Source organism: Chenopodium quinoa, unplaced genomic scaffold (assembly GCF_001683475.1).
Source record: "Chenopodium quinoa cultivar QQ74 unplaced genomic scaffold, ASM168347v1, whole genome shotgun sequence".
Classification (NCBI taxonomy): Eukaryota; Viridiplantae; Streptophyta; class Magnoliopsida; order Caryophyllales; family Amaranthaceae; genus Chenopodium; species Chenopodium quinoa.
In genome coordinates, this window is record NW_018743285.1 from 343,168 (window position 1) to 369,221 (window position 26,054).

The 26,054-nt window shown below is 35.6% G+C and overlaps 4 protein-coding genes across 6 annotated transcripts; 2 read left to right on the forward strand and 2 right to left on the reverse strand.

Moving 5' to 3' along the window:
* Positions 1 to 225: 225 nt before the first annotated feature.
* LOC110735638 (PKS-NRPS hybrid synthetase CHGG_01239-like) lies at positions 226 to 2,705 on the forward strand. The gene is made up of 2 exons (XM_021915825.1): positions 226 to 1,896; positions 1,985 to 2,705. Exons 1-2 carry the CDS (start codon positions 375 to 377, stop codon positions 2,599 to 2,601), a joined length of 2,139 nt encoding a protein of 712 aa, XP_021771517.1. The 5' UTR covers positions 226 to 374; the 3' UTR covers positions 2,602 to 2,705.
* A 69-nt stretch (positions 2,706 to 2,774) lies between these two features.
* LOC110735552 lies at positions 2,775 to 3,695 on the reverse strand. Its single transcript, XM_021915744.1, has 3 exons — positions 3,540 to 3,695; positions 3,044 to 3,460; positions 2,775 to 2,959 (listed from the first exon to the last, which is right to left on the reverse strand). The coding sequence occupies exons 1-3, from the start codon at positions 3,552 to 3,554 to the stop codon at positions 2,819 to 2,821; spliced, it is 573 nt and encodes a 190-aa protein (XP_021771436.1). The 5' UTR covers positions 3,555 to 3,695; the 3' UTR covers positions 2,775 to 2,818.
* A 4,120-nt stretch (positions 3,696 to 7,815) lies between these two features.
* LOC110735639 (hypoxanthine-guanine phosphoribosyltransferase-like) lies at positions 7,816 to 11,787 on the forward strand. The gene is made up of 3 exons (XM_021915826.1): positions 7,816 to 8,229; positions 10,071 to 10,235; positions 11,461 to 11,787. The coding sequence occupies exons 1-3, from the start codon at positions 7,939 to 7,941 to the stop codon at positions 11,584 to 11,586; spliced, it is 582 nt and encodes a 193-aa protein (XP_021771518.1). The 5' UTR covers positions 7,816 to 7,938; the 3' UTR covers positions 11,587 to 11,787.
* A 1,159-nt stretch (positions 11,788 to 12,946) lies between these two features.
* LOC110735640 (potassium transporter 10-like) lies at positions 12,947 to 20,896 on the reverse strand. Of its 3 annotated transcripts, XM_021915828.1 has the most exons (9): positions 20,591 to 20,895; positions 19,678 to 20,079; positions 19,248 to 19,473; positions 18,000 to 18,245; positions 16,902 to 16,952; positions 16,526 to 16,786; positions 16,199 to 16,366; positions 14,988 to 15,242; positions 12,947 to 14,046 (listed from the first exon to the last, which is right to left on the reverse strand). In XM_021915828.1, exons 2-9 carry the CDS (start codon positions 19,792 to 19,794, stop codon positions 13,001 to 13,003), a joined length of 2,370 nt encoding a protein of 789 aa, XP_021771520.1. In that variant the 5' UTR covers positions 19,795 to 20,079; positions 20,591 to 20,895; the 3' UTR covers positions 12,947 to 13,000. The 3 variants fall into 3 exon arrangements, with proteins under 3 accessions (XP_021771520.1, XP_021771522.1, XP_021771521.1); XM_021915830.1 differs by lacking the exon at positions 16,902 to 16,952 and having other exon boundaries at positions 20,591 to 20,896; XM_021915829.1 differs by lacking the exon at positions 20,591 to 20,895 and having other exon boundaries at positions 19,678 to 20,501.
* Between the last annotated feature and the right edge of the window lie 5,158 nt (positions 20,897 to 26,054).

Sequence of the window (26,054 nt, forward strand, 5' to 3'; positions counted from 1 at the left end):
TACATGATGGCCTGTTCGAAGATGCTCAACAAGCGATTGATTGGGCAAAACAGGTTGCAATTAGATCAGGCTTTTGTTTAGTAGTAGCAACTCATAAATCTCAACGGGATGGTAGAATGGATCGCATTTTGAGATGCGACCGTTATCGCAAAAGAGAAGAACGAGATTTCAGTAAAGCGATTCGGTTTGACTCAAAGCGGAAAGGTTGTGGGTGTCAGTTCCGAGTTAAGGTTCGACAACATCAAAGGCGTGACGGTTGGGAAGTGAAGGGTTACGACAAATGGGGATATCACAACCATGAGCTGATAGCATACAAAGTGGGGCATCGGCAGTTAAGCGGCCTAAGTCCAGCTGCGAAACTAGTTGTAAAAGAAATGAGTGATGCTCAAGTGAAGCCCGCTAAAATATTAGCGTCTGTGTTAGAGAAATTCCCCGAAGACCAGCCAAACCGAAGACACATCTACAACGTCAGACAGAAATTGAGGTTTGAACGGTCAGAGGGAAGGAACCCTATACAGCAGCTTCTGCACCAGGCACAAGCACGTGGTTACCTTTACTGGTTTGAATCTGACGAAGACACATCGGAGGTAACTCATTTGTTCCTTGTCCATCCTGATTGTGCTGATATGATTTCGTCTTGGCCATCTGTGATTTTGATCGATTCAACGTACAAGACAAACAAGTACAAGTTCCCACTGGTTGAGATGGTTGGGATGGCTCCAACGAACCAGAACTTTCTGATTGGTTATGCAGTCATGAAGGATGAGACGGCTGCGAGTTACCGTTGGGTGTTGGAAAAGTTGAGAAACTACATCGGCCCAAATGTACAGCCATCGGCCATCGTAAGTGATTGTGAGGGAGGTCTTTTTGCCCCTATAGCGGAGCTGTTTCCGGAGTCGAGCCATTTACTGTGCACATGGCACATCAACAACTGCGTGAAAGTCAAAGCCTACAACCTTTTCAACAAGAACTTAGATTCAGCAGAGAGATTGGTAAATGGTAAGTGGCGGAAGATCCTGCAAGCTACCACGGAGGCAGAGTACGATCGAGCCTTGGAAAACTTAAAGGATGCGTACAAGTGGTGCCCGCCAATCGTAGACTATGTGATGCATCAGTGGGTACCTCAGAGGGAAAAGTTTGTCAAATATTGGACGAACCAAGTTCTTCATTTTGGGAACACTACGACATGCAGAGTCGAGAGCGCTCATAGAGCTTTGAAGGACTGGATTGATTCTTCCACGGCTGCTCTGGATACACTGTTCGAGAGAATAAACAAGGCTATTGATACTCAGAGGAACGGCATCAAGAACTATCTCGAGGACTCCAGACGACGACATGGCATGTTGTATGGCCATTTCATATTTAAGATTCTCCACGGTCGTGTGTCACACCACTGTTTGGGGTTGATTCTGAGCGAGTATACCAGGATGAGGGAGTTGGGCGATGAAGTGGCTATTCGGTGCGGATGTGCTATATCAATGACTCATGGATTACCTTGTGCATGCACCATTCACCGCGTAATTACGCAAGACAGGGCGTCGTTACATGTCGATCAGGTTCATCCATTCTGGCGGACGCTCGTTATCGGAGAGCATGCTGTTCCGCATACGGTTCACCGTGAACAGGAGGAGTTGGAGCAGTTTCAGATGATGTTTGACCAAGTGTCCTCCAGTCACCCTTCGATCATTCGTAGTGCTACACACATACTTCATGACATGTTCAATACATCGTGTTTGGATACCGAGGAACCGGAAGGGGTCGAGCGACCTAGGGGTCGACAACCACGGCGGAACAAGAGTGCGTTTGAGTACATTCGCGGTCGTGGCCGTGGCCGTGGTCGTACATCCTCATCAAGTGGCAGCCAATCATCGTCGTCGGTGAATATGCCCGGCACCGGTAAGACATTCGACTTCAATTTCTTTTGTTGACTGTTTGATTAGTTTACTGTTGACTTGTTTATTGTGTTTATTGATGTGTGTAACAGGGAGAATGGACATTGAACATTTTCCATATAAGGACAGGATCCCTAATATCATGATGCCATTCTTGGACGGGTGGAATGATGTCATTGCAGATGGTAACTGCGGATTTCGGGTTGTGGCGGATGTGTTTCAAATGGGTGAAGACAACTACGGTTTAGTGCGGCAGTTGATGTACAGTGAAATCGCATCAAACCGAGATGTGTATGGCCATGTGTACGGCGAGGACTTGGATAGGTCTCTGCAGCGTATCCGGTGGGGAGGGGGACCTTGCGGTCAAAATCATTGGTTCGATGCGCCACTTGATCTCTTTGCCGTTGCAAACATCTACAAGTGTGCAGTCATGCATTTCGGCCTTGGTTTACATAGTCGAGCCTATTATCCATGTACAACGGTTCTGCCCTGGTGTTCGCGCGAGACCGTCACCAGACCGGTAAGGGACGTTGCTATTGGATTTCTTGGGCCGTCATACAGACATTTTATCCGATTAGACATGTCACCCGATTTTCCGGTCCCAAATATCATACCGAAGTGGTATGAAATTCGTAGAGCAAGCGTGGAGGGTTGGGATGCTTTGTACCATGCTCGCGTGCAACAGTGGAACAATTTAATTGCCATGTAGTTTTTGTTGATGTACACCTACCTTTTACTATGAGGCCTTGTATTGTCAATACTATGTCATTTCTATGTGTTCATTTTTAAAAGATAATGTTTCATTTTAAAAACTAACAACAATAATTTCAAATATTACAAACTAAAATGATAATATTGAATTTTAAAAACTAAGAACAATAATGTCAAATATTACAAACTAAAAAGATAATGTCTAATTTCAAATATCAGTAATCCCTCTGTGACGCCCACTGCCACTGCTCAAGGGTCCGTTCCAGATCGTCAATAACAGCTCTGCCTGATGCACTCGTCATGCAGTCCCTTTCCTCAAAAAGTCGGTGTCCCAACTGCATAATCTTGCCCATCCACTACACAAAACAAAAAACATGAAACGACGTATTATACATATATATATTAAAATAAGAGAACAACAAATAAAAGATGAGACGTACCGCATAAGAGGCAGTGGCAGGTGGCACATCGTCATCATCTGCGTCGTCGATGTCTTTGATCAACCTCGGGTGCGAGTGCCGGATGTACCATTCCATGTAGTGCTGGTCACACATGGCAGTCACCCCACTTGGCGGCCGCTGCAGCTCCGCCGTCCATAGGCGGGCAACCATCGGAAACTGCTCCCACATGGATATCATGTTTGACGGCCATTGGACGACGTACTCCTTCGACGACGCAGATCGTACCGCCTTACTGGGCCATGCCGGTGGAGGTGGGACAACTTGGACAAATCCAAGCTGGCGAAGACAGCGCTGCGGCATGTACGCCTCTACGATCTCGCGATACTGAATCAGTCCAGTGTAGAGGGTCCTGGGTACCCTATTACTAGGGTTCTGGCCGAAAGGCATCCAGTTCACTTGCACATTATTTAAAATCAGTAACAGTCATAAAATAAAGCATCAGATTGTAAAAGTAGAAATAATTTAATCACTGTACCTCTAAGGGGGACATCCTGTCAAGCGATAACCGTATGGAGCGCAGGCGGTCAACGGACTTCTTCTCGACACGCGGACTCCACGCACAGGCACGTGGCTGGCCATCACCAATGGGAACCGGGTCGCGGTGTGGTCGAAACGCAGGAAAATACTCGTATATCCAAGTCTGTAACAACGTCAGACATCCAGTGATACCTGCTGCATCAGCCCGGCTCGAGAATCCTAACTGGCGATACAGATACGCCAGCGTAGCCGACCCCCAAGAAAACTGGCCTACTCTGTCGGGCTCACACGCGTCAACTATGTCGCGTGGCCTGAGCTTGTTCCCGCTCTTATCCGGAAACAAGGTACACCCGAGAAGAAGAAAAACATATGCAGCCAGCTGTGTGTCCTGCGTCCTACGTGCCGTAGGGTGCAAACATCGCTGCAAGACGGCTGCGATCTTAACGCCGCCGTGATCCCACACACCAAGTGCCGATGTGTACAGCGCAGCCCTATCCACCGCCAACAGCTCCGCTAGTAAATCTGCCTGATCCGCATCAGTGACGACAGATGCTCGGTTTCCCTCCACGGGAATCCCAAGGATGGCCTCGACGTCATGCAACATGATCGTCATCTCACCGAACGGAAGGTGGAACGAGTTCGTATCCGGCTGCCATCGCTCAACGAAAGCCGTGATCAGCGTCCAGTCAATCCTATCGTGCATGGTGGCAGGAAGGTGACTCACTCTAGTGGCCCTCAATCGCCCGACCATCTCGCTCTCCTCCGGCCAAGCATCAGCCCAGCTACACAAAAACCTACAAGTCTTTTCCCGGGTTTGGCATTTTAAAATGCCTGTATCCAAAGCCCTCTCCTGGTCCTCCCAAATACGGGTAGCGATGTGTCCTAAAAAGCTAGGAATCACACTCCCGTCTATAGGTCCCCCGGCCACCTCACCCCTCACCATCCAAGAATCATTAACGGCCCTCGACCGTTTTCTGCTACCCGCAGACACAGTGGACGCAGATGATGTGCCAGATCTACTAACAAACCTACCATCTCGACCCTTACGCACATCTACCCTATGCGTCTCATACGTATCATCAAGTCTCTGACTGAATGGACCGTAATCATCATATGGTCCACTCTGATCGTCGACATCCTCATCTGCATCATCCTCGTCCTCGAACTCCTCCTCCTCGACCTCCTCCTCCTCCTCCTCATCATCATCATCATCATCTTGATCGTCCGCAGAACAGTGCACCCGTTCTCTGCGGGCCGAGGCCGAAATACCACGGGATCTAACGTGTCTGGGCCCCGAGCTCTCCATTGAGTAGATCGTACTCCTCACGACGTCAATACTCTTCCCCGCACCAGGTCTAAATTGCGATGCCTAACTCCAAGTAAATAACGAAACATAATAACGAAAACAAATTAAAAAAAGTCGAAAATAAACACAAAAGCAAATAAACAAGTCACGGAAATAAAATTATAAACATAAAAAATATAAAATTAAAACAAATAAAAAAACAAAATTTAAAAAAAAAAAGATAAAAAAAAAAGGGAACATACAATTTAAAAAAAAGAAAAACAAATTTTTTAAAAAAAAAAAAAAAAAAATCGAAAATAAAATTTAAAATTAAAAAAAAAAACAAAAAAAAAATTTAAAAAAAAAAAAAAAGAACGAAGCGCCTAGGCAAGGCGCCTGTACGGTGGTGTCGGCGCCTAGCCCAGACGCCACTACCACGGCCGTGGCGCGTAGCCTCTGCGCCGCCGCCGTGGTAGTGGCGTCTGGGCTAGGCGCCGCCACCACCGTACGGGCGCCTTGCCTAGGCGCTTCCGCCGTGGTGGTGGCGTCTCGCCTTGGCGCCCCACCGTCGCCGGAGGTTTTTTTTTTAAAAAAAAATTACAAAAATTAAAAAATTTACCTTCTGGCCGGCAAACCGCCTTCCGCCCACCGCCGGTGCCGCCACTTCCTTGCCGGGCCGCCTCGACATAGCTTTGGAAATAATTTAGAGAGAGAAAGTGGAAGTAGAGAGTAGAGAGAGAAATTGTGTGTTTTTTAGTATGAGGGCAAAAGTGTCATTTCACTCTTATTTTGTGGGCTTTATGTAGGAATTTGCGGGCGATGTTTAACAGTTCACAAAAAGAAATACTCCCCTCTGTCCAGAATACTTAACACAATCAACAATGCAGATATGAAAATGCACTGATCTGACTTTATAGTATGAAACTTTATATTAATACTTATTTAACAACATATTTTATGATATATGAATAGTGAAAAAATGTCCAATGTCTCTTGTATTTTGGGGCGAAGGGACTACATAGTAATTGAAATAACAATTGTAGTTATTCACTTACTACGTATTTGTAATGGGCACTTCTCTGTTGGTTACAAAGAATTCGGTCAAATTCATTTGACTTTACTATTTGTATCGGACATAAGCTGCCGGATACAAATAATTAGTTATTTGTAACGAATAATTAGTTATTTGTAATGGTCACTTCTTTGCCCGTTACAAATACTTCTTTTCCTACGCAATTTACCCGCTTTTTTGTAATGGACATTGATTTTGCCCGTTGCAAATAATGTTATTGTAACGGTCAATCACTTGTCCATTACAAATGAGCTTTTTTCCACTAGTGTAACTTCATTTTAATAAAATGGCTCATGCTCTATTTTTAATAATAAAATAACATTCTACTAACTTCCCTTTACAATTCAATAAAATTACTCTACTAATTAATACATGTCTTAAAACTCCGTATCCATTACAATGTGTCAATTAAATGGGAATAGAGAGAGTACAAAATAAACCCATCGATCAAAGCTAGATGTTTAATAATTATTATACATTTGTTGTAAAATTGTCCTAAAATGATTAAAAGTTACTCAAATTATATAAATAAAAGTTACCTTTGTTTAAATGAATGTAAAAAATGAGTCTTAGTGAGTAAAAGCAAATACATCACTCTTATAAAACTTATTTCATTGTTCATATACTTTAAAATCATACTAAGTTAAAAATTACCTGAAAACTGTTTGATGTACACCGATATTATTTGTGAATCGGGGATACACAACATTTGTTGTGTATTTAATCAAAGTTAATTTTTTAAAAAATTAATCAAATTATGGTAGTAAACTACTCCTGTAATCATTCTTCGCTAATCACTACTCCCTTCCTTTTCCTACCTTTTAAAAAGTATGAGATAACTTTATGAATAGTGTTTAGACAATTATAACCCCTAAAATGTTTATTTTACTTAATTGCCCCCATTAATGGTAATTAGCTCTTATTTAAAGCTCTTAAGAATTGTGTGTGGATATTCATACCCCTAAAAATATTTGTTTACATATTTTTATTCATTAATCCTACTAACAAATAATGTTATTACGTAAGACCAAACTGAAATAGCTTCCCGAGTATTGCTAGCTATAGTGCGTACATCGCGTGCGTTAGTCACACTAGTTTTTTTTAAAAGCTAGAGTTGAGTTTGTACGGAGTTTTTGGAGGTTTAATGTAATAAGATGTTAATGGGGTAGATAAGGTTATTATTTTATTGAAAAGTAAAGTGGTATAAGAAAGAGTGGAGACCATTGGAGAAGTGCGAAATGATAAAATAAGAGGGAGTATTAAAATATAAATATATAAAAAAAAAAGTATAGCTTTATTCAAAAAAACGAACGAAGATAGCAAGTGTAACTTTTAAAAAAGACGGAGGGAGCACTATAGAATTTTCAATCATAAAATACAAAAACTTTTGTACATTTATATCAGGGTAACTTATATATATGAAGTAAATTTTATTCATTACATGGTAACTTTTGATCATTTTAAGGCAATCTTATATATTTTTTTATTTTTTCTTAATTTTTTGATAAGTAACCTTATATCAAATGTACATATTTTATTGTATTTCTGATTTTTTTTTAAATGTTTGTCTATAAAGTAAGTTTACTATTCTCTCCATGTTTTAATAAGTGTTACACTTAATAAATCCAGTCGTGTTTTAATAAGTGTTACACTTATTTGCATTTAAATATGATATATCTCTCCACCTATGATCACCACGTAAACCTACTACTATATTTTTTTATTATATATTTTCTCTCACATTTATTACTTGTTAACAAATTATTAATCCTATTATCTTTCTTTTATAATTTATTTAATAATTTAACTACTCTACTTACCTCTTATTGTATTTAAATCAATTAAATTATGTACTGATCAGAGTGTAACTTATTAAAATAAAAAGGGAGTAGTTTAGGAGGTTGGAATCATTTATTTATTCATCAAATATTGACATCCCCACAAAACCACAATACACTTTCGGTTGCGGCAAACCTCTTCCAAGAGTCCACGACCCCACTCTCTCTTTCTCTCTTCTAAACACAGATTGAAGGCTTTTCAATGGAGGATGACATTGATAAAATACTATGGACTTCCGAAGATATTTCAAACAGAGTCTCCGAACTCGCTGCTCAACTCACCCACGACATCTCTGCCACCGAATTGCCGGTCTTCGTCGGCGTTGCTACCGGTTGTTTCGTCTTTTTAGCCGATTTAGTCCGACGAGTATCGTTACCGGTTTCCATCGATTTAGTTCGTGTTAGCTCTTATGGCGCCGGTACTCTCTCTAATGGCTCCCCTTCTATCTCTTCTGACTTGAAGCTCGATGTCACCGACAAACACGTTGTTTTGGTACTTTCTATTTTTTTTTTAATTTATTTTACTTCCTTTGTTTGTTTTATCGTTGCAATGTTTAATGTTTGTCATTTCGTAATTTCAATCAACAATGACTTTAGTTGGTAACAAATTATAAATTGGGAAAGAATAATTTCAATCTCTCATTATTAATATGAGTGAGAAAGTTTTGGTATTGTAAAATTATAAATTGGGGCGAATAGTGTAGAAGTCAAACTGTAACAATTGTAACAATATCAAGACTTCCAACACGTTTGTTCATACATAACTTTAATATTACCGACTACTTTTAAGCATCTAATAATGGTATCACGTATTGTTATGATTAATGTTTGAGTAAGACATTTTACAATGTTATTACACTTTTGGCTCTTTTGCAACTCTTATCTTTATTCTTTGAATGGAGCTGTCAAGGGATTTTCCAACACGTCTATCATAATCTGAAACAAACACAAGTATAACACGACACAACGCACATGTCTCCTATAATATACTACGCATATGGATAATAATTCCCGTGTAGGTGAAGAATTTAAGTGCCATCCACTCACTAATCACTATGGATAATAAAAGAATATACAAGTATATGTTTAATATGAATTTGGGTCTATTTTTATGCAGTTTTTTTTTTTTTTTTTTTTTTTATTATTATTTTTTTTTTTTTTTAGAATGACTCCTAAACAATTAGTTGATTCCATTTTTAGGATAATATGCATATATGTGTGTGTAAAGTGAGAGAAAAATGTATGCTACTATAATCCATTAAATAGTTGTAAATACTGTTTTTATGCTTCTCGATGGAAGTTTTGTCATTAAATTAGTCCATATGTATTGTAACTCTGTTGATTGGACTAAATTAGTGATAATATTTTTGCAACACCATTTTTTGTAAATATGATAGTTTGGTCAGAATAATATAAATCTGGTTTAGTTTGGTCTGATTTCATCTCCACTTTTGACTCTATTTGTTATCGAGTGGAGTCTTGTTAGATTTGTCTTAATGTGTTTTTTTTCAAATATCTAAGTTAGAACTTTAATTAATATGACGATTCGTATATTTGGCAGTAAGCATACGCCAATAAGGTCTAGTTAAGTCTCGTTTGATCTGATTTGGTTGATTCGTTCCTACAAAATAAGAAATAAAGTTCCAGAGTATATGGCCTAAGCTACATTACTCGGACTCGGGTACCCATGTCCGACACGGGTATGTGTCCAAGTGTCCGACTCGGCTATTTTGTGAAAAAATTCTATGATTTTGAACTAAAATGAAGTGTCCAAGTGTCATACCCACGTCCGAGTGTCGAGGGTCCGACACGGGTACTCGAGGTAAAATAAAGAGTCCGAGTAACGTAGGGCCTAAGTCAACTAATGAGCGTATTATTAGGATACCTTATACAACATAGTTTGACTTACCTCATTCTTTGAATGGAATAATTCTAGCAAAATCCTGTTTATGTTGTTGAATGTTGTAGTTTTGTATGGTGAGACTTCTTTTTGAAGATTTTTTTTTTTTGGGAATAAAACTTAATGATCTCTAGCATTTAGTTTTCAAATTTTCACTTGAAATTGATGGGTTTTTGCTTTCGTCTCCCACTCTCCCCCCAAGCATTATAATTCCGATTGATAGAGGGTGATTGATTCTGTATTTTTGATCTTTAACATCGCCCTAGGATTTTATAAACTGTAGAGACATCTCAACAGATATATTTCTAAAGGCAAAGATGAAACAAAGATGCATCATAGTGTGAAAGTAATTGACTACCAAGGATTTTTAACCAAATTCATCAGTGTACATAATTTCTTTGCTTATGTGTTCCGCATTCTTCCATTGGATTCAGGTTGAAGACATTGTGGATACAGGAAACACCTTATGTCGGCTCATTGAACATTTGAAATCGAAGGGAGCATCTTCTGTGTCAGTATGTACCTTCCTTGATAAGCCATCAAGGCGGAAGGTTAACGTAGAGCTGGTGGGGAATGGAAAGTTCTATCGAGGCTTTGAGGTAATATTGCTTTGGTGTTTGGTTTTCCTAGGTATCTCTGAAAGATTGCTTGTGGTAAACAAAATAATTGTTATTCAATTTTTTATGCATATGGTGTAAATTCCTGAAATTGAATCAAATTTATCAAAGTTGAAGGCTACAACCAACCAAATTGTCTTCCTTTTAACATCTTAATTTAGAGTGCATTGATATGGTCCAGATGATGACTGTTACCTAAACAGAAATGATGACCTAACCAGATCAGGAAGGTACTATAAACCTTTTGAAAAGTGATAAACGATCTGGTTCATCTCAGGTCTCTCCAAGGTTAACGGAGTTCCACCAAAGCTATTGCTCTATTCTTGTAGCTAATTTTTGTGGTTTTAGAATCAATGCATGCAGCTGGCAATTGCTGCAAGTGCAGTGCGTTTGATGCATTGTCCAATTATCAGTATTATGAAAACAAATCGTCAAATAAAGAAAAGCTTATCATTATTTTCTTTTTGTCTAAATCTTTATTTGATTCTTAAACCTTAGTTGATTCAGTATCTATGTGAATATTCTGGTCACTTAAATACTTAATCAGAGGAAGTAATTCAAGTCATTGTTTGATTAGATTTCACTTAACTCAGTGGTATTAGTTTGACTAGGCAAGATAATACTGATTAAAGTCATCACTTTGTTTGACTAGGACAGTAAAGCTCATTCCGTTTATTCATTTGAAACTTATAATACTGATTAAAGTCATCACTTTGTTTTTTCCTAAGTTGTTCATGGTGCATTGATATTGAAGTTTTATTGTCTCTATTGTGCTGTGTAAATTTTGAACTCAATTGAATTTGATCACTAATATTAGGACCACAATATTAAATTGCTTGGTTGTATGGGGCTGCTGCCTGCTAGTCTTGTGGTTGTTTCACCAGAATGCTCAATATTGAAAGGCTGTGGCCTATTGTTTATGAGAAGATGCTCCTATAGTTTATAACCATCCTGGCTCTTATTAATATAACCGGTGAATTAACTCTTAAAAACTAAAACGATGAAAGTTATGTTCTTTACTTCTTTAAAGATGCTTGAGGCTGTTAGTGTCGTAATGTTCCTACTATGAATTAGAAGAATTATTTTTGATTCACCAAAGATTAAATGATCAACTTTCGGCATTCAAGATAATTCACCATATGATTTTAGTTAAAATTGTGACTGCTTAAATTTAGGATATGATGTCTAACAGTCTTAGTTTTGGCAGTGTCCAGATTATTTTGTGGTAGGCTATGGAATGGACTTTGCTGAGCTTTATAGAAACCTGCCATATGTGGGCGTTCTGAAGCCCAGATGTTACCAAGGAGTCAAAGAGGAACTTCCAAAGAACTGAGGCTAGAAAGTTGTATGTCTACATTGTTAACAAAGAGATAGTATATACATACGTCTGCAATTCCTTGCTGGATGTTTTGAACATCAGCATTGTGTCTATTCTCTTGCTGTAAGTTGTAAATGCCTTCCTAGTTGAATAAAAGTGCAATTCTTCTTACCATTCTTGTGCAAATGATGATCATTGACATCTGTTTGAGTTAAACGTACATAGAATTCATACTTGACTGTGAATTAGCACATTCTTAATTGTGTTGGAAGATCATACACCCTACGTCACAAAATAACAGTCTGGGACCGTTTTAGGAAATATAGCTATTTAACTTCAACCATAACTTTCCTTCGTTATTCAAATTTTAAAATCCACCATACATATATACAGCACTTCTCTTTGGAAATTCATGTATCATCAAGGATAATATGAGAAAGCCTTAACTATTTGCAATAGGTATCTAACCAAGGACTCGAAGATCGCTGAACTGCAAGATGTGGCATAGCAGTTAGATGCATATCAATTTCCAGGGTTCCAAAGTTGGTTTAGTTTAGGGGTAAAACTTATGTCCCATTGTATATCAAATCTTATCTAGGATTAGCTAGTTACCATAGCGGCGTAGCAAGCTCATTAGCAAGGGGCATATCAGTTTTCCACATGTATGCTGGAGATATGATAGACATAACAAATTCATATAAGCATTCTCATATATTACTATAATAATTTCGGGCTAAATGATTAAATTTTGAAAAATTTGTTAGAAAGGTCCTTTTAAATAGGTTTTTTTGTTGTAAAGGTACTTTTATAAAAAAAAGGTGGCATAAAAGGTCCTATTTTGTGAAAAAAAAACAATTATCAAACTCCAATTCTAGTGCCTCACCTTAAAATTGAAGGCAGTTGAAGACAAATCGAACCTGGTCAGAGGGTAAAGGGGGGAAAAAGGATTTTAAGTGGTGCATGTGACTTTTTTTGGTCTGAAAAAAAGAAGTCAATACCGGTCAAAGGACCTTCGCCGCAACCAAAGTGCAATAAAAGGACCTTTTGTGTCATCTTTTTTATAAAAGAAACTTTGCAACAAAAATGGCTACTTAAAAGGACCTTTCTGACAAATTTTCCTTAAAATTTAGCTAGCTAAAAAGAGACAAAACTACTCTTACAATTTGTGTTAGCTCTTCATGTTGTGAAGATTTTACTGACGAAACGACTCTTACCAGTTTGTGTTGGCTCTTCATGTTGTGAAGACTTTACTAGTCTGGGTTCCTGTATAGCGTATCTTTTGTAGTTGTACAAGGATGTGATTTATATTCTGCTCATTTGTAGCTCTCCAAATGAGTAAATGGGGTAATAATGGATTTTGTACTTATCGTATGAATTGATGACAAAAAAATTATTACTTTTTTTCCCTTATTGATGAAATTGAATAATGTTATACATAAAATACCTGACCAACGTTTAACAGACTCTCATGCGGGACATTAAAGATCACGCTATGCTCTCTACAAATCTTCCTAAGAAACGCATAAATATAATCAACAGCAATCTTTTTATACAACCTTGAATCTTTTCTTGCTTTCACCACAGTGTTGCCCAATATATGCACCACCCCAGCATCTCTACAACTATTCAAGAACTCCAATTCATCAATTTCATTTTGGCTGCTAGTCTGCCCGGACGACCTTGGCCTAAATTGTAGTAGTCGCAAAGGAGAATTGACAGGCATAATGGAATCTCCTGATTCAATTGTGTGCTCGAATTCAGTCATTATTGTTGTGCCATTATCCAACAGGCAGTCTCTAGACTCAGCTGTTTGCTGACCATATATACTGCTGTACTCTTCAGAATCAGTACACCCCTCCATCATAGACTCAAGGCGAACAAACGTGAAGAGATTATGAAAGAGCTTCTTCTCAAAATCATCATCTTTCTTATGGAGATCCTTGTAACCATACCTCGCAACACAACGGAACATATGGAAGTTCTTAGGTCCAATCCGCTTCACAAGAAATCTCTCATCTTCTGTGACTGTATACACTGGAAGGTATTTTACACATACAAAAACAACTACTGAATGGATGGCCGGCAAGTTGGTGATGAAGTGAGAAAAAATACTGGGGACACCACTGGCTAGCTCGGTGTACACAAGTCCAATTCCTGGTACCCTTACCAACCCTAAGCTAGGGCCAAGGCCAAGAATCCAAGCCATCGAGACCTTACTATGCATTTCAAACTCATAGCGCTTCACAGTTCCATAGTGCCAAACCACCATGACAATGAGAAAGGCAGCTGCAATGACAAGGGGGACCCATCCACCTTGATCAATTTTGAAGAGAACAGCTGAGAAGTAGGTTAATTCCACCAGTAATGACAAAGCAGTGAAGATCAAGACGAGTATCCAGTGCCACCGCCAAACCAGCAACATGATTAGAATCATGAGGAATGTGGTGGCTAACATGACTATCACAACTGCTGTACCTGTCAACACATGAAGATGCACCAAGTTTAAAGTTACTTTGATGAGAGACTGGAAGACTGAAAAGCACTATTCTGTTCAGGTGCAGCAATATTGTCAAAAACAGAACTTTTACAGAAAACAGAATGACATATAGCTATCAATGTATCCAGTCTTCTGGAAATTCCCGATCACATTTTACAAAATTTTGATTCTCAACAATTAAAGAAGATGCTGAGATGCTGATACCAAAATGCATAGATTTTATATGGTGACACAGATTAATTTAACACCCCTTACATTATATAAAAGTTGGAAAGATACAGAAATTTCAGCTGGCTATCAGCCAGAATTATTCTAGCTCAATCATGGTCAAAGCACTGTTAGACATTAGAGAAAATGTCTAGCACACCTCCACAGGGTAGGCAATAATCTTGAAGATATTGAAACTTACATTACCACAAAGCCTGACATCAGAATTCAAGAGAATTAAATTGTTGATTCTTATTGACAGTAAAGATGCCAGTAATTTATCTAAAAGCTTTTGAAAAGATACTCAGTATATTTTCTAGTAGTCCATTAACCACTCAAGGATTAGCTAAAGGAGTTTTCCTAATATTATTTAGCATATTATTTGTTACAGTTTGTGATAAGAAATGACTTATGTTTATTTGTCATCCCTAATACGCAGAACGATATTTGCTAGCTTATTATGTTAAATTAGTCCAAAGTGTTCCACCAAACCAGTATGTGTGTTCCATTATCAGAGTATTAGATAACACTGGTCATCTCATTTACAGTTAAGTGGAATTTTCCTGAATCGTCAATAAGTTAGATTTAGAACCGAGGCAATGCAAAAATAATTCCCTACAAGGAAAAGCCAATGGAAAAGAGAAGCCACAAGCACACAATAACTTCATAACAAATGCAAAAAAGGGACAAAAGACAAAAGAATCAAACTCACCATAAGCATTTCCAATCTGATTTTGGTTCCTAAATCCAGCAGTTACAGCTATGCAAAGGACCATAAGAATCCAGTTGATATCTGGAATGTATACTTGCCCGAGAAATTTCTTGGAAGTGTGTACTACTTTAACTCTTGGAAAACATCCTAAAGCAAGAGCCTGCTTTATAATTGAAAACGTTGCAGATATGGTTGCCTGACTTGCAACGATGGCGGCCAAAGTTGCTATGACGAAGACTGGCCAGTAGATGCTATCTGCAATTTAAAAAAATATCTCAAGCATGACAATCAAGAAAGACAACTGTATCTTTATTATATCACAGACCTCATTTGAATAACACAAATTAGTTTATTTCCAGTTGATTGCGATTTTACACTTGTCTAGTTGTCTTGATATTTACAATCATAGTCCGAACCCATGGAACGACACCCAATTACCCAATAATAACTAAAGAACCTGTAATGGTCTTTTATTCTCTCCCCTCATGTTCTTTTACAGAAGTCAATCCTTCTAAAAGTTACCAAACTATGTGTCCAGGCTTGGTAAATTGCTGTTTTTCAGATTTGGGACAATCATTGTCACACCCTGACACTCATATCTACTATTAGCATAAATTCATTAACATAGTATATAGATACATAGGCATCCTATGTATGGCAACTCAGGACTACTATTACAAAAGACAATCATTTTTTAAATGTTCTCTTCATATGTCAGCCAAACTACTTTATTAAAAACACCTTTCTTTTCTTTCTAAAGTGCACTATCAGCCCATTAATAATAATTGTGCTAATTGGATATGCAAAGTCCCTTGTGAATATCTAAAGGTCATGCACGTCCTTTAGAAAAATATTTGTTTTCCATTATCACTCAAATCTCTAAATGTCAATAATTAATTATAAAAAGAAAAAAGACAAGTTAATTATAATTGAAATTCTAACTTTATGCCACTCCCTTTATTTCTAATTTAAACTTAACCAAATTAATATAGTTGTAGTTACTATATGCAAGTATAGTTGTAGTTACTATATCCTGGTCCTTTGAGTTGTACGTATATAACCCCACAAACTGGCAACTTCACAAAATTGTGGAACCCGCCCCCTACATCAATCCCCTTCATCCTTACATTTAATTTTTTAGGTTATATAATCTGATATTATTATTTGCAAATGTATATGAACGGGAAGAAGAAAGGTCGAGCTGAGTAAACCTGGTATTGAGTGATAGAATGCATCTACCACATGGTCTTGATGATTTACTAGATAAGCAGCTTGTCCTGAATATGCTAGAAGAAGGCAGGGGAATACAATTACTGTGAATGCTATTTGTACAGCCAACACCGGAAAGTGAGCCAAGTCAGCAAACAGTGCTTCTGTCCCTGTCATTTTTACAATTGAGGATTGAACAGCAAATCTTGTATTAAATTTTGAATCTTTGCTATCAATTTAAAAAAGCATGAAGACATAGCAACAACTTTTTAATGAGATAATTTGCAAAGCAAGGGTTTTTTTTTTTTTTTTTTTTGGTAGTTTCTTACCAGTTATACTTAACATGATTCCTCCTAAAGAGGTCCATCCATCTTTTCCCCCTCCTTTGAGATAGCGATACAGATAGACTGGAGAAAAAGCTTTCAGTACACTGCTATCATATTTCCATATGTTGAATGCACCAATGCCTCCAATCATGAGAAACCAGAGTAGCACAATTGGTGCAAAAAGCCACCCAACTTTATCAGTACCATAATGTTGCAAGCTGAACAAACCCACCAGTATCACAACAGCAACAAGCACAACCACATCTGCAAACCAGAAAAAAAATGTAAAAATCTGGAAATAATTGCTGCTCAACATTTTTCCATAAAGATCACATTAAAAGAAATACTAAACAAGTCAAAGAGAGGAAGAGGGGACAACCGTTACTCAAATTGGGGTGGGCAACCTTAATCCCACCAGAAGCTGAAAGAACTACAAACAGAAAAAGATTTAGTGGATGAATATATTCGTAGAAGAGTGTAAAGATGCTATAAAATGTCTTTGACAACGTTGATAAATCTTAAAGGAATTGATTTTACGGTAATATGTAGAAACTAAGAAAACTATATGAATCCACATTTAGTAAAATAAGTTGGAAAGATTTAATAATTTTTTTATTCAATAAACTTAATAAACACAAGCCCAAGAAGAAAACATATAAACATTTATGACTTCCTGACAGATTTCTTTCTATTCTGCTGCGCATCCTGCTCCATAAACACCTTTATAATCATAGTTCCCAGAATAATATCTTTTTAGTTTTTAAACCATTAAGATATCCTTCTCCCCTCCCCCCTGTTTCTATTTTTCATTGTGAGTTCTAAAGGGGAAATAGCAAGGATAACATGGGACAAAGTTGATGCCAAATAGATGGTTGAAGTAAATCTTAGGCTTTTGACAGCTTCATGTAGTGTTCTTCAGGCAAAAGAGGGGAATTGATGAGTCATCATCATCAGTGACTTGCATCATCTAATAGCAATAACTACATACAAAATACAATGGCTGAGGTCACAATGTCACATCTATTTTGGTCAAGGACTAGTTTATTAAAAAGGGAAATCCAGTCTCAGGAAGTCACGAGAGGTGTTGAAAGTATGTGCCAGCAAGTCCAGCAAGTAAAAAAAGATCATATATGAGATGTCATTTGAACATTCAAGATTCAACCCAAGAAAACTTTAATTTCACAAATTCAACACCTCTGTCGTTGAAATTAGTCCACAATTTCAGTTATATGATTTCATAGCCTCTCAAGTCTCAAACCCTATAGTGCATTAGCTGTCAGGTCAACAACTGCATCTTTCAAAGAGAAAGAGCGTAGTGAGGTAGACTACATAATCAACCATTTATTCTCCATTACTCGCTTATATCTCAACATGCATTAGTATACGTTCTTGGCGGCATTGGATTTATATCCTTACACTTAACATGTAAATATAAAATATCCAGAATGCAATGGTGTGTTAGGAGTTCAGCATATACCTGATATTGCTGGAGTGAGGATTCCATCTCCAATTACCATGCAAGTACCAACAAGAACAAGGAGAAGTAGAGTATTTTTTCTGGATGAATATTTCTCTAGCCATTGCCTGGTTTTTGAGGCAAATGATTTTTCTTGGAGCTTAAAGCGACTATATGTAGTTAAATCTTCATCTGTTCTATGCCGGTTCGGAATTGTATTTACATCAGCATGTCTACATAGCAATGAATAAAGAGCAAATGTACCCCCTGCACCAGATAAATAAATATTCCTTATCAATATTAGATGAATAGAGCAGAAATTATAAATTATATCAAGTAATCAGTCCCTCGATACTATTACTGGCTTACTGCCACTAAGTACACCTTTGACATGCAGAGTAGTGGACCCCCAGTTCTCAAGAAAGCGCTTATAATATGCACCAGTAACATCAACAAAATCATAGCCTTATACCCAAACTTATAATATATGCAGCTTAGATGAAATAATCACAATAACATTCAATAGGGTAACACAAACACATATTATTGCACAGTTACACTTGTCCCTACTGGAGAAAAAGAACATATCAGGTATTTGCTGCAAATGTTTTAGGCATCTCAATTGGAGTTTAGAACCAACATTATCTCAATAGAAACATAAACGATTGATTCTATAATATAATTCCTATACGTCGTAAGACTCATAACTATCAATCTTAGCATGTTTTACATATTGAATAGATTTAAAAGTAAAGTATAGATTATGACTGAGAATTCCAATAGTAAATACCAGAGTAAGAGAAATATGCTGCAAGGACCTAGACATATTGGGCAATGGATTTGCAAGCTGCAATTTAGGTTAAGTACTTGAGATTTATGAATATAGTAAATAGCATTTAGTTGTCTGTGAGGGCAATCCACATTAGTAGTACCACACTACCACATATCCAATAAGTAGTGTCATGAAACTAAAGTGATAGTATAAAATGTCGAGAAAAGAGACGGATTGTGAAAATATAACTAAGAACATTTGGCATCTTCCTTTGAGTATTAAATTCAGCAACCCCATATTAATAACATTACAAGAACTAGATATGTCTTGTCACTGTGCAAAGCGTGTCTACATTTGTAGCATTACAATATGAGAAGACAATCAAAGTAGCTTTAAACAAAAGTATGAGATGCGTATTGTGCATGAATGTCATCACTTCAGCAATTTATGACTTAAATCATAATAAAATGAAAGCCACAGAGAGGTTTGATTAGTACCTTGACCATTATCATTTGCTCTGCAGACAATGAAAACATACTTCAACAGTGGGACAAGGGTGAGGGAGTATATTATCAACGAAAGTGCACCGATCACGTCATCATGATGTTTCACTCCATGCGGAAATGTATTGTAGAAAACATACAACGGGGATGTGCCCAAGTCTCCATACACTACCCCAAGACTTTGGAATGCCAACCGTAGAAGCACTAGCGTTGAAAATTTCTGCAACAACACTTCATATTTCATAAGGTCTTGCAGTAAGAAGATACCACACAGTTATTTACTTGGTCTAGGTAAACATCTGCCATCCAAGTATACATGAAATTGCTATGTAAAACTTCATATAAATCATGAAAACAAGCATACAAGACCTTTAGTGAGGTAACAATCTCATTTAAAAGTACTGCAACATATGCTCTATCATACCTTTTCTCGGTATGCATTCTTAAGCTTTCCTGCCTCTTCATCCATGGGCTGATCGAGGGTCTGATCCAAATCCCACATACTCCCTTTATTCTCGGTATCCTCATTAACCGAAGCCATTGATTAGTACTAGTACCTAACAATCTTAATACCCCTCTTGAATTGTGTATAAGATGTTGTTGCTGCCCCAACTTCCTCAGCAAGTACTAGTACCTAACAATCTCAATACCCCTCTTGAATGGTGTATAAGCTGCTGTAGTAGCCCCAACTTCCTCAGCACAATCGCGAAAGACCGAAAGTCCAAAATAAATACCAAAGGACAATGGAAAACCAGCAACTATAGTGGCAATGGACAGCAACTTTCACAATATGCTTCTATATACAATTATACATGCTTCTCCAATTCTGCAACATTCAAACAACTTATAAACAAACCTACACACAAGCTCAGCCTCGAATTCGACTCGAAAACAAATACCAAGTATCAATGTTCAAGTTGGCAACAGCTATAATTGCATGAATTCAGTTCAAAGATGCTCAGAACACTTCAATCCAATCATTGAGAATTTGAGATCAACTACAGTAGCAAGTTCGAACATAATTCAAGTATATACAAACTATACTCCAAAATCCAAATTTAACTCACATCAATAATTGCACGAATCAGTTCCAAAATTTCTAAAGAGATTTGGAAACAAAGAAATTCCAAAAGCTCAAAAAATAGTGCAAAACAAAATAATTATACTTCCATATCCAAAACAGATAGAATTAATATAGATCACAATATTTTTTTCTTATTGCGTAATAACAATTCTCAACCACAAAACTTAAATAACCCAGATATTTTTTTCCTTTTTTCTACATATAAATAAAACCCAGAATTTTATTTTTATAAAATCAATTTTTCTTCACATACCCATCAATGAAGGCGGCTAAAGAATTCTCCTAGAAGTTGCAAAATTCCATTTTGAGCTCTTCAAATGATCTTGAATCACAAAAAAATTGAGCAAAATTTAGAGTTTCTAACCCAACAAAATAAACTATTTAAGCAACTTAAATAGTTAAGATTTGAGAAAGAAAGATAACAGGTCTAATTTGACAACCAACTTTGTACAGTTCTGCTATACAAGAGTGTTTTTTTTTTTTTTTTTTTTTTTTTCCAACTACAAGACAGAGTTAAGCTCTGAGATACTGCCAGCAGACAACTACTGATACCTTTTTTAAGAGAGAGAAATCGAAACGAACGGTTAATTTTTTTACTCCCTAAAATTTCTATTTTAGATTTCCCAACACTTTGATTGGTACATAGCACATAATGCCTTATTTAATTGACAACATAAAATGTGGGAAGTAAAAATTTATGGTTTTTAATAAATTAAGGAATTGTTTGGTCGATACAAAAAGGCAAAAATGAGGGACGTAGAAATTCATGGGAATTTCAACTTTCACAAAATAAGGGAAATAAATTACCTAGCCTCCCCTAGATCAATCAAAATTTATGGAATTTCTAAATTTCCACATTGTCAACTAAATAAATTTAAGAAATTCCTAGGAATTTCATTAGGAAAATAACTTTCCATGAAATGCAATTTCCTATGAGAATTTAATTCATATATCAACCAAACAAGGCCTAAGTTAATATGCAACTATGACCATTAACTTTTGCATAATATAAAAGTTGATATATAAAATTTTACTTAAAGATTAGTCCAAAGTCATTTTATATACCATTAATAGTTTTTTGGTATATTGGTATACAATATACTCCGCAATCAAGTAGTTATATGAACACTTAAACAGTATAAAAATCAAACTTGCGATTAATCTGAACTAGAGATTATATTACGATTATACTTTTATTACTGAGTATTAATATTACAATTGCTAATTAGTAAGAAAAAAAATAAATTATTTAAGTAATATTTATTGAAATACTCTGTAGTTTATTAGAGATCTTTCAAAAAAAAGGTCAATGAAAAATAAGTGAATATACAAAAGTCAAATTAAATTTAGTAAAAATAAACATACGAATCTTTAAAGTTTGAAAGTATTACTCACCTAATACTAAAAATTGAATTTCATATACACCGCTTTTAAAGTTAATATTTACAGTTTTATTTTCCACTTATAAAGTTATGTTAAAATGTAAAGATATTTTTTTGTGTATAAAGTCGTTTTAAGGATTTAATTTAATTGAGTTATCACTTAAAAAAAAGTCTCTTAAAGTATACATGCAGATTTACAAATAAATCAATATTTAATAGTACAACATGTAGAATTAAGGGGAAGTCATACATGTAGGTAAGAAATTAATTTTTAATCAAGGAATGATTGAGATCTAGGATACTCTAATTAATATTATGGCTGCTTATAATAATAAAGTATAAATATGGTGGACCCCAGAACTGATTAGAGTCTGTGTAGTAATCTATATTCTGTGCATCACACAATCACACATCAGTTATACAACTCTTTTTTTCTTTCTCTTTTTTTTTTTTTTTTTTTTTTTATGGTATAAAAAACAATTATTGTTTTTTATTACTTAGATTAGATTTAGGCCATGTGTGCCTAAATCGTGAATGAATCAAACTAATGCTCCGTACTTTCCTCTCCAAAGACATAACCCAATTAGCAAGAATACAAATTCATTATTGATTATAGGATTGGAGGAAGGTGAGTGGTCAATTTGTGTACATCAAGCAAGTCTTAGTGCTCACATGTAGAGCTCTAACGTTAATTCCTTCCTACTTCCTAGAGGTATTAAACCGGCATGAGAAACATTCGTTATAAGAGTCCACTTTATAAGTCCAATAAGGTTTCACCTCAATATTATACGGCGACTCTCCTGGCCTTATAAGGTGAACATAACTTTTACTTTTCTTCAAGATATCATGTTAAACAGGTTTAGGTCACATCCGTCACTAGATTCCTCTTTATTAGTCCAAGATGGTTCCTCCTAGCTTTAAAAATAATGTGTACATAACTTTCTCTTTTAATTTATTCTATGTGGGATACACATTCCAATACTCTATATTTCTTTTACGTTCTCTTAATGTGAGACAACACTTTTCATTCATATGTCGGTTTGTTCATGGACTCAATAGTTTTATGTATAAATCTTGGTCAAGTGAGAGATTTTGAGGTAGACTTTTTTTTGTTGGACATGGTATTCTATGTATATAGAGTTTGTGTTAAAGGTACTTCGTATGAATCTTATCAATTAGTGTATTGAGAGATAAACCTAGTTATTAAAAGGATGATCGAATGTGTATACGGTTTGAGTTAAAGTAAAGAGTTTTTGTTAGACAAGGTCAAAATGATACAGTAGCTTAATTTGATGAATATAGGCATTTATCTATACTAATATATTAAAAGGCGTTCCTAAGAAAGTATATGTGTCACGTATACCCTTTCAATTACGTCACGTCACCTACTCAATCTCTCATTATGCCACATCATTACTCAATCAACCCTAATCATTATGCCACGACATTATTACTCCATATAAAAGCATTAGGCTAAGTAGATTTGAACACCTAACCTCCTGTAAGGAAAGATGGTTATTTAACCATCTATGCCAATTAGCAACCATGTTATAAATATGAAAATAAATGTATATAAGTGCAAGTCACAAGGACTAATAAAAATGGAACAAAAAAAAAAGACACCAAAAAAGTTGAATATATATAATCACAAGTTTAATTAAAGTAGCAAACTGGTAAACGCCCGAGCCACACACTAGTTGTTAATTAAAAAATAGCATGTATAATTTAGTAGTGTTATACACGTGTACTCACTTTTTTCTCTTAGTCTCTCTCCTTCACATTTTGTTTACTTGCTCATTTATAGGTCCACTTATCAAATTAAACCATGACTTGGATTAATACAAAAGTGACCCTCTTTTGACCCTACCTATTTTCAACCCACATTGGCCCTAATTCAATATGCCCAATAACTACGTACAACCTACGTACTTGGAGGTGATGATCTTCTTAACCCTCCCTCTTACTTCCAAGTTTGTGGCCTACGAATATTGGACCAAAAAAATCATGAGGTTTGAGATATGGCTATGGTTTTTCTTAGGATGTGTTATATTCACCTGATTTTTACTTATTTGAACTTATTTGATCTTATATGAATTTATCTGATCTTATCTAAACTTATTAGACCTTATTAAAAACTTATTTTAGTTGTAAATTGAACTTAGGCAACCCTTATCATAACTTATTTTTCTTGAACTAAGCTTATTAGACCTGAAATAAGTGAAAATAAGGTGAACATACCAGACCCTTATTTATGAAATGTGGTTAATTTACACGAGTTTATTTTTAAATAAAATCATAGTAATTTAAAATTTTGCAATAAATATTCAAAAGTTTGAAATTTTATGTAATTTGAAAATCCAATATTAAAAATTTGGTAGGTGTATTAAATAGTGTCAAAAGTTATACAAAGTATTTGTTAACATTCATCGTTGTGCTTCCTTGAAGAAAAAAGGTCCCCTCCATGTGATCCTATCCTACTATCCTATTCAAACATTATAGCATATCATATTTTCAAATTATAATTAAATGAAAATATTTTAGTAACTCCATTTAAGGAAATCATTTTTGTGTATATCATGCAACGCTTTAATTTTGAAAAGCATTGCAATGGTCACGACTAATAAGCAAGTCATACAAAATGAAAATGTTGTTCTTTTGGTAAATAACCCTGAATCAAACAAATAGTCAAATAGGTGCTCAACTTCCGAAGGCTCATTTCAAAAAGAACGTATTCAAATACAAGCTAGTTCAACATGGTGTAAAATTCGTCCAAGGCTTACATTTGACAAATTATCCAATTATTAGCCCATAAAAGCTTGTAAGAGTTTGTATTTGCCTTTATCAAACTTGTATAATTTAAAACTTAATTAAATTACCCCAAACTTAATCGGGATAGATATAGGATCAAGTTCCAATGAGAACCAATTCTAAAATGAGAATTTCGAACCAAATTCATACGTTAAAAGTAAAACAAAATATTATTAAAATAAATTATTTTACTTCAAAAGTAAATACCTATCTTTCCAAAAAAAAAGAACCTAATTATCCAAATCCCTTGCACAACTTAATTTTACTTTTAATGAATAATAAAATATATTGATTATCATCAAGTAACAACTTTGATAACAAAATTTAATTTCAATCTCAATGCATGATTAAAGAATTGTTTTGCATAAATTTTCATTAATTTAATGTTAAAAGAAAATGAAAAATAAGTAAAAGTAAATGAAATTGCTTTAAAAGTGAATAAACGGTAAAAAAAGTTTGAAAAACTGCAGAATTACGAAAATGTCATTAATGAGCCAGGGAACACCTTATCCACTCGGTTATGATGATCTAAGGGTCCATATTGATTCCTTGTTCTCATTTTAATATTAGGTTCTCACATGATTTTTTTTTTTAAAAAAAAAAAAAAGTAACAATAGAAGAGTTTAATTGCTTGAATTTGAGTTTTCATATGAAACACGATTCAAACATGATAATACTCATTTAATTGATGTACCTTTATGGCTTCATGTGATGAGAAGAAAGATTGAAATTAGTGGGTTCAATTAAATATTTCAAGATTGAAATTAGTGGGTTCAATCAAACACTCTGTACATATAAATAAATGAATTTACGGTTTTTAATGCCACTAATCAAGGATTCGTTTGGCATTGTTTTTTGTTTTCAGTTTTTTGTTTTTTAAAAACTGAAAACTGATTTCAGTTTTTTATTGTTTGTTTTTTGAAACTATTTCTATTCCAGCAGTTTTGAGTTTGCAATTAACTCTTATATACTACCTACTTCTATTTTATATAGGTATTACTTCAATCAACTATTATTATTATAGAAGAACCACTGTTAACCTTGAGAAAAGAATCCATGAAAAAATAATTACAGAGTAAAATAAAAAGTTCCAAATTCAAAAACAATAACCCCTGCTTTTACACGTCGTGCAAAAGCCAGAATCACCATTTTCTATCCCCTCTCTTCAGTCCCTCTACTTAATAAAACTTAGTCACCATTAAAACTTAGTCACCATTAACAATGGTAATAGTAAGAAGATTAAATAATTGCCCGTATTCGAAAATTTACAATGGCGATAGTACCAACTATAAAAAATTTCCAGTGGTGATGAGATTAAAAATTCATACCTTCTCAAGAACCAAATCTCATCACCACTTAGGCGATTTTATTCAATGGCAATAGTACTGAACTTTTATGAACCCAAATACAATAATCCAAAATTTGTATAAAAATTATACAAAGAACAATTAAAAATTCAGAAAAAATTAAGAACAAAGATAAACAATTTTGATCAAAGAAATTCAATTCAACCAATTTCACCAACAA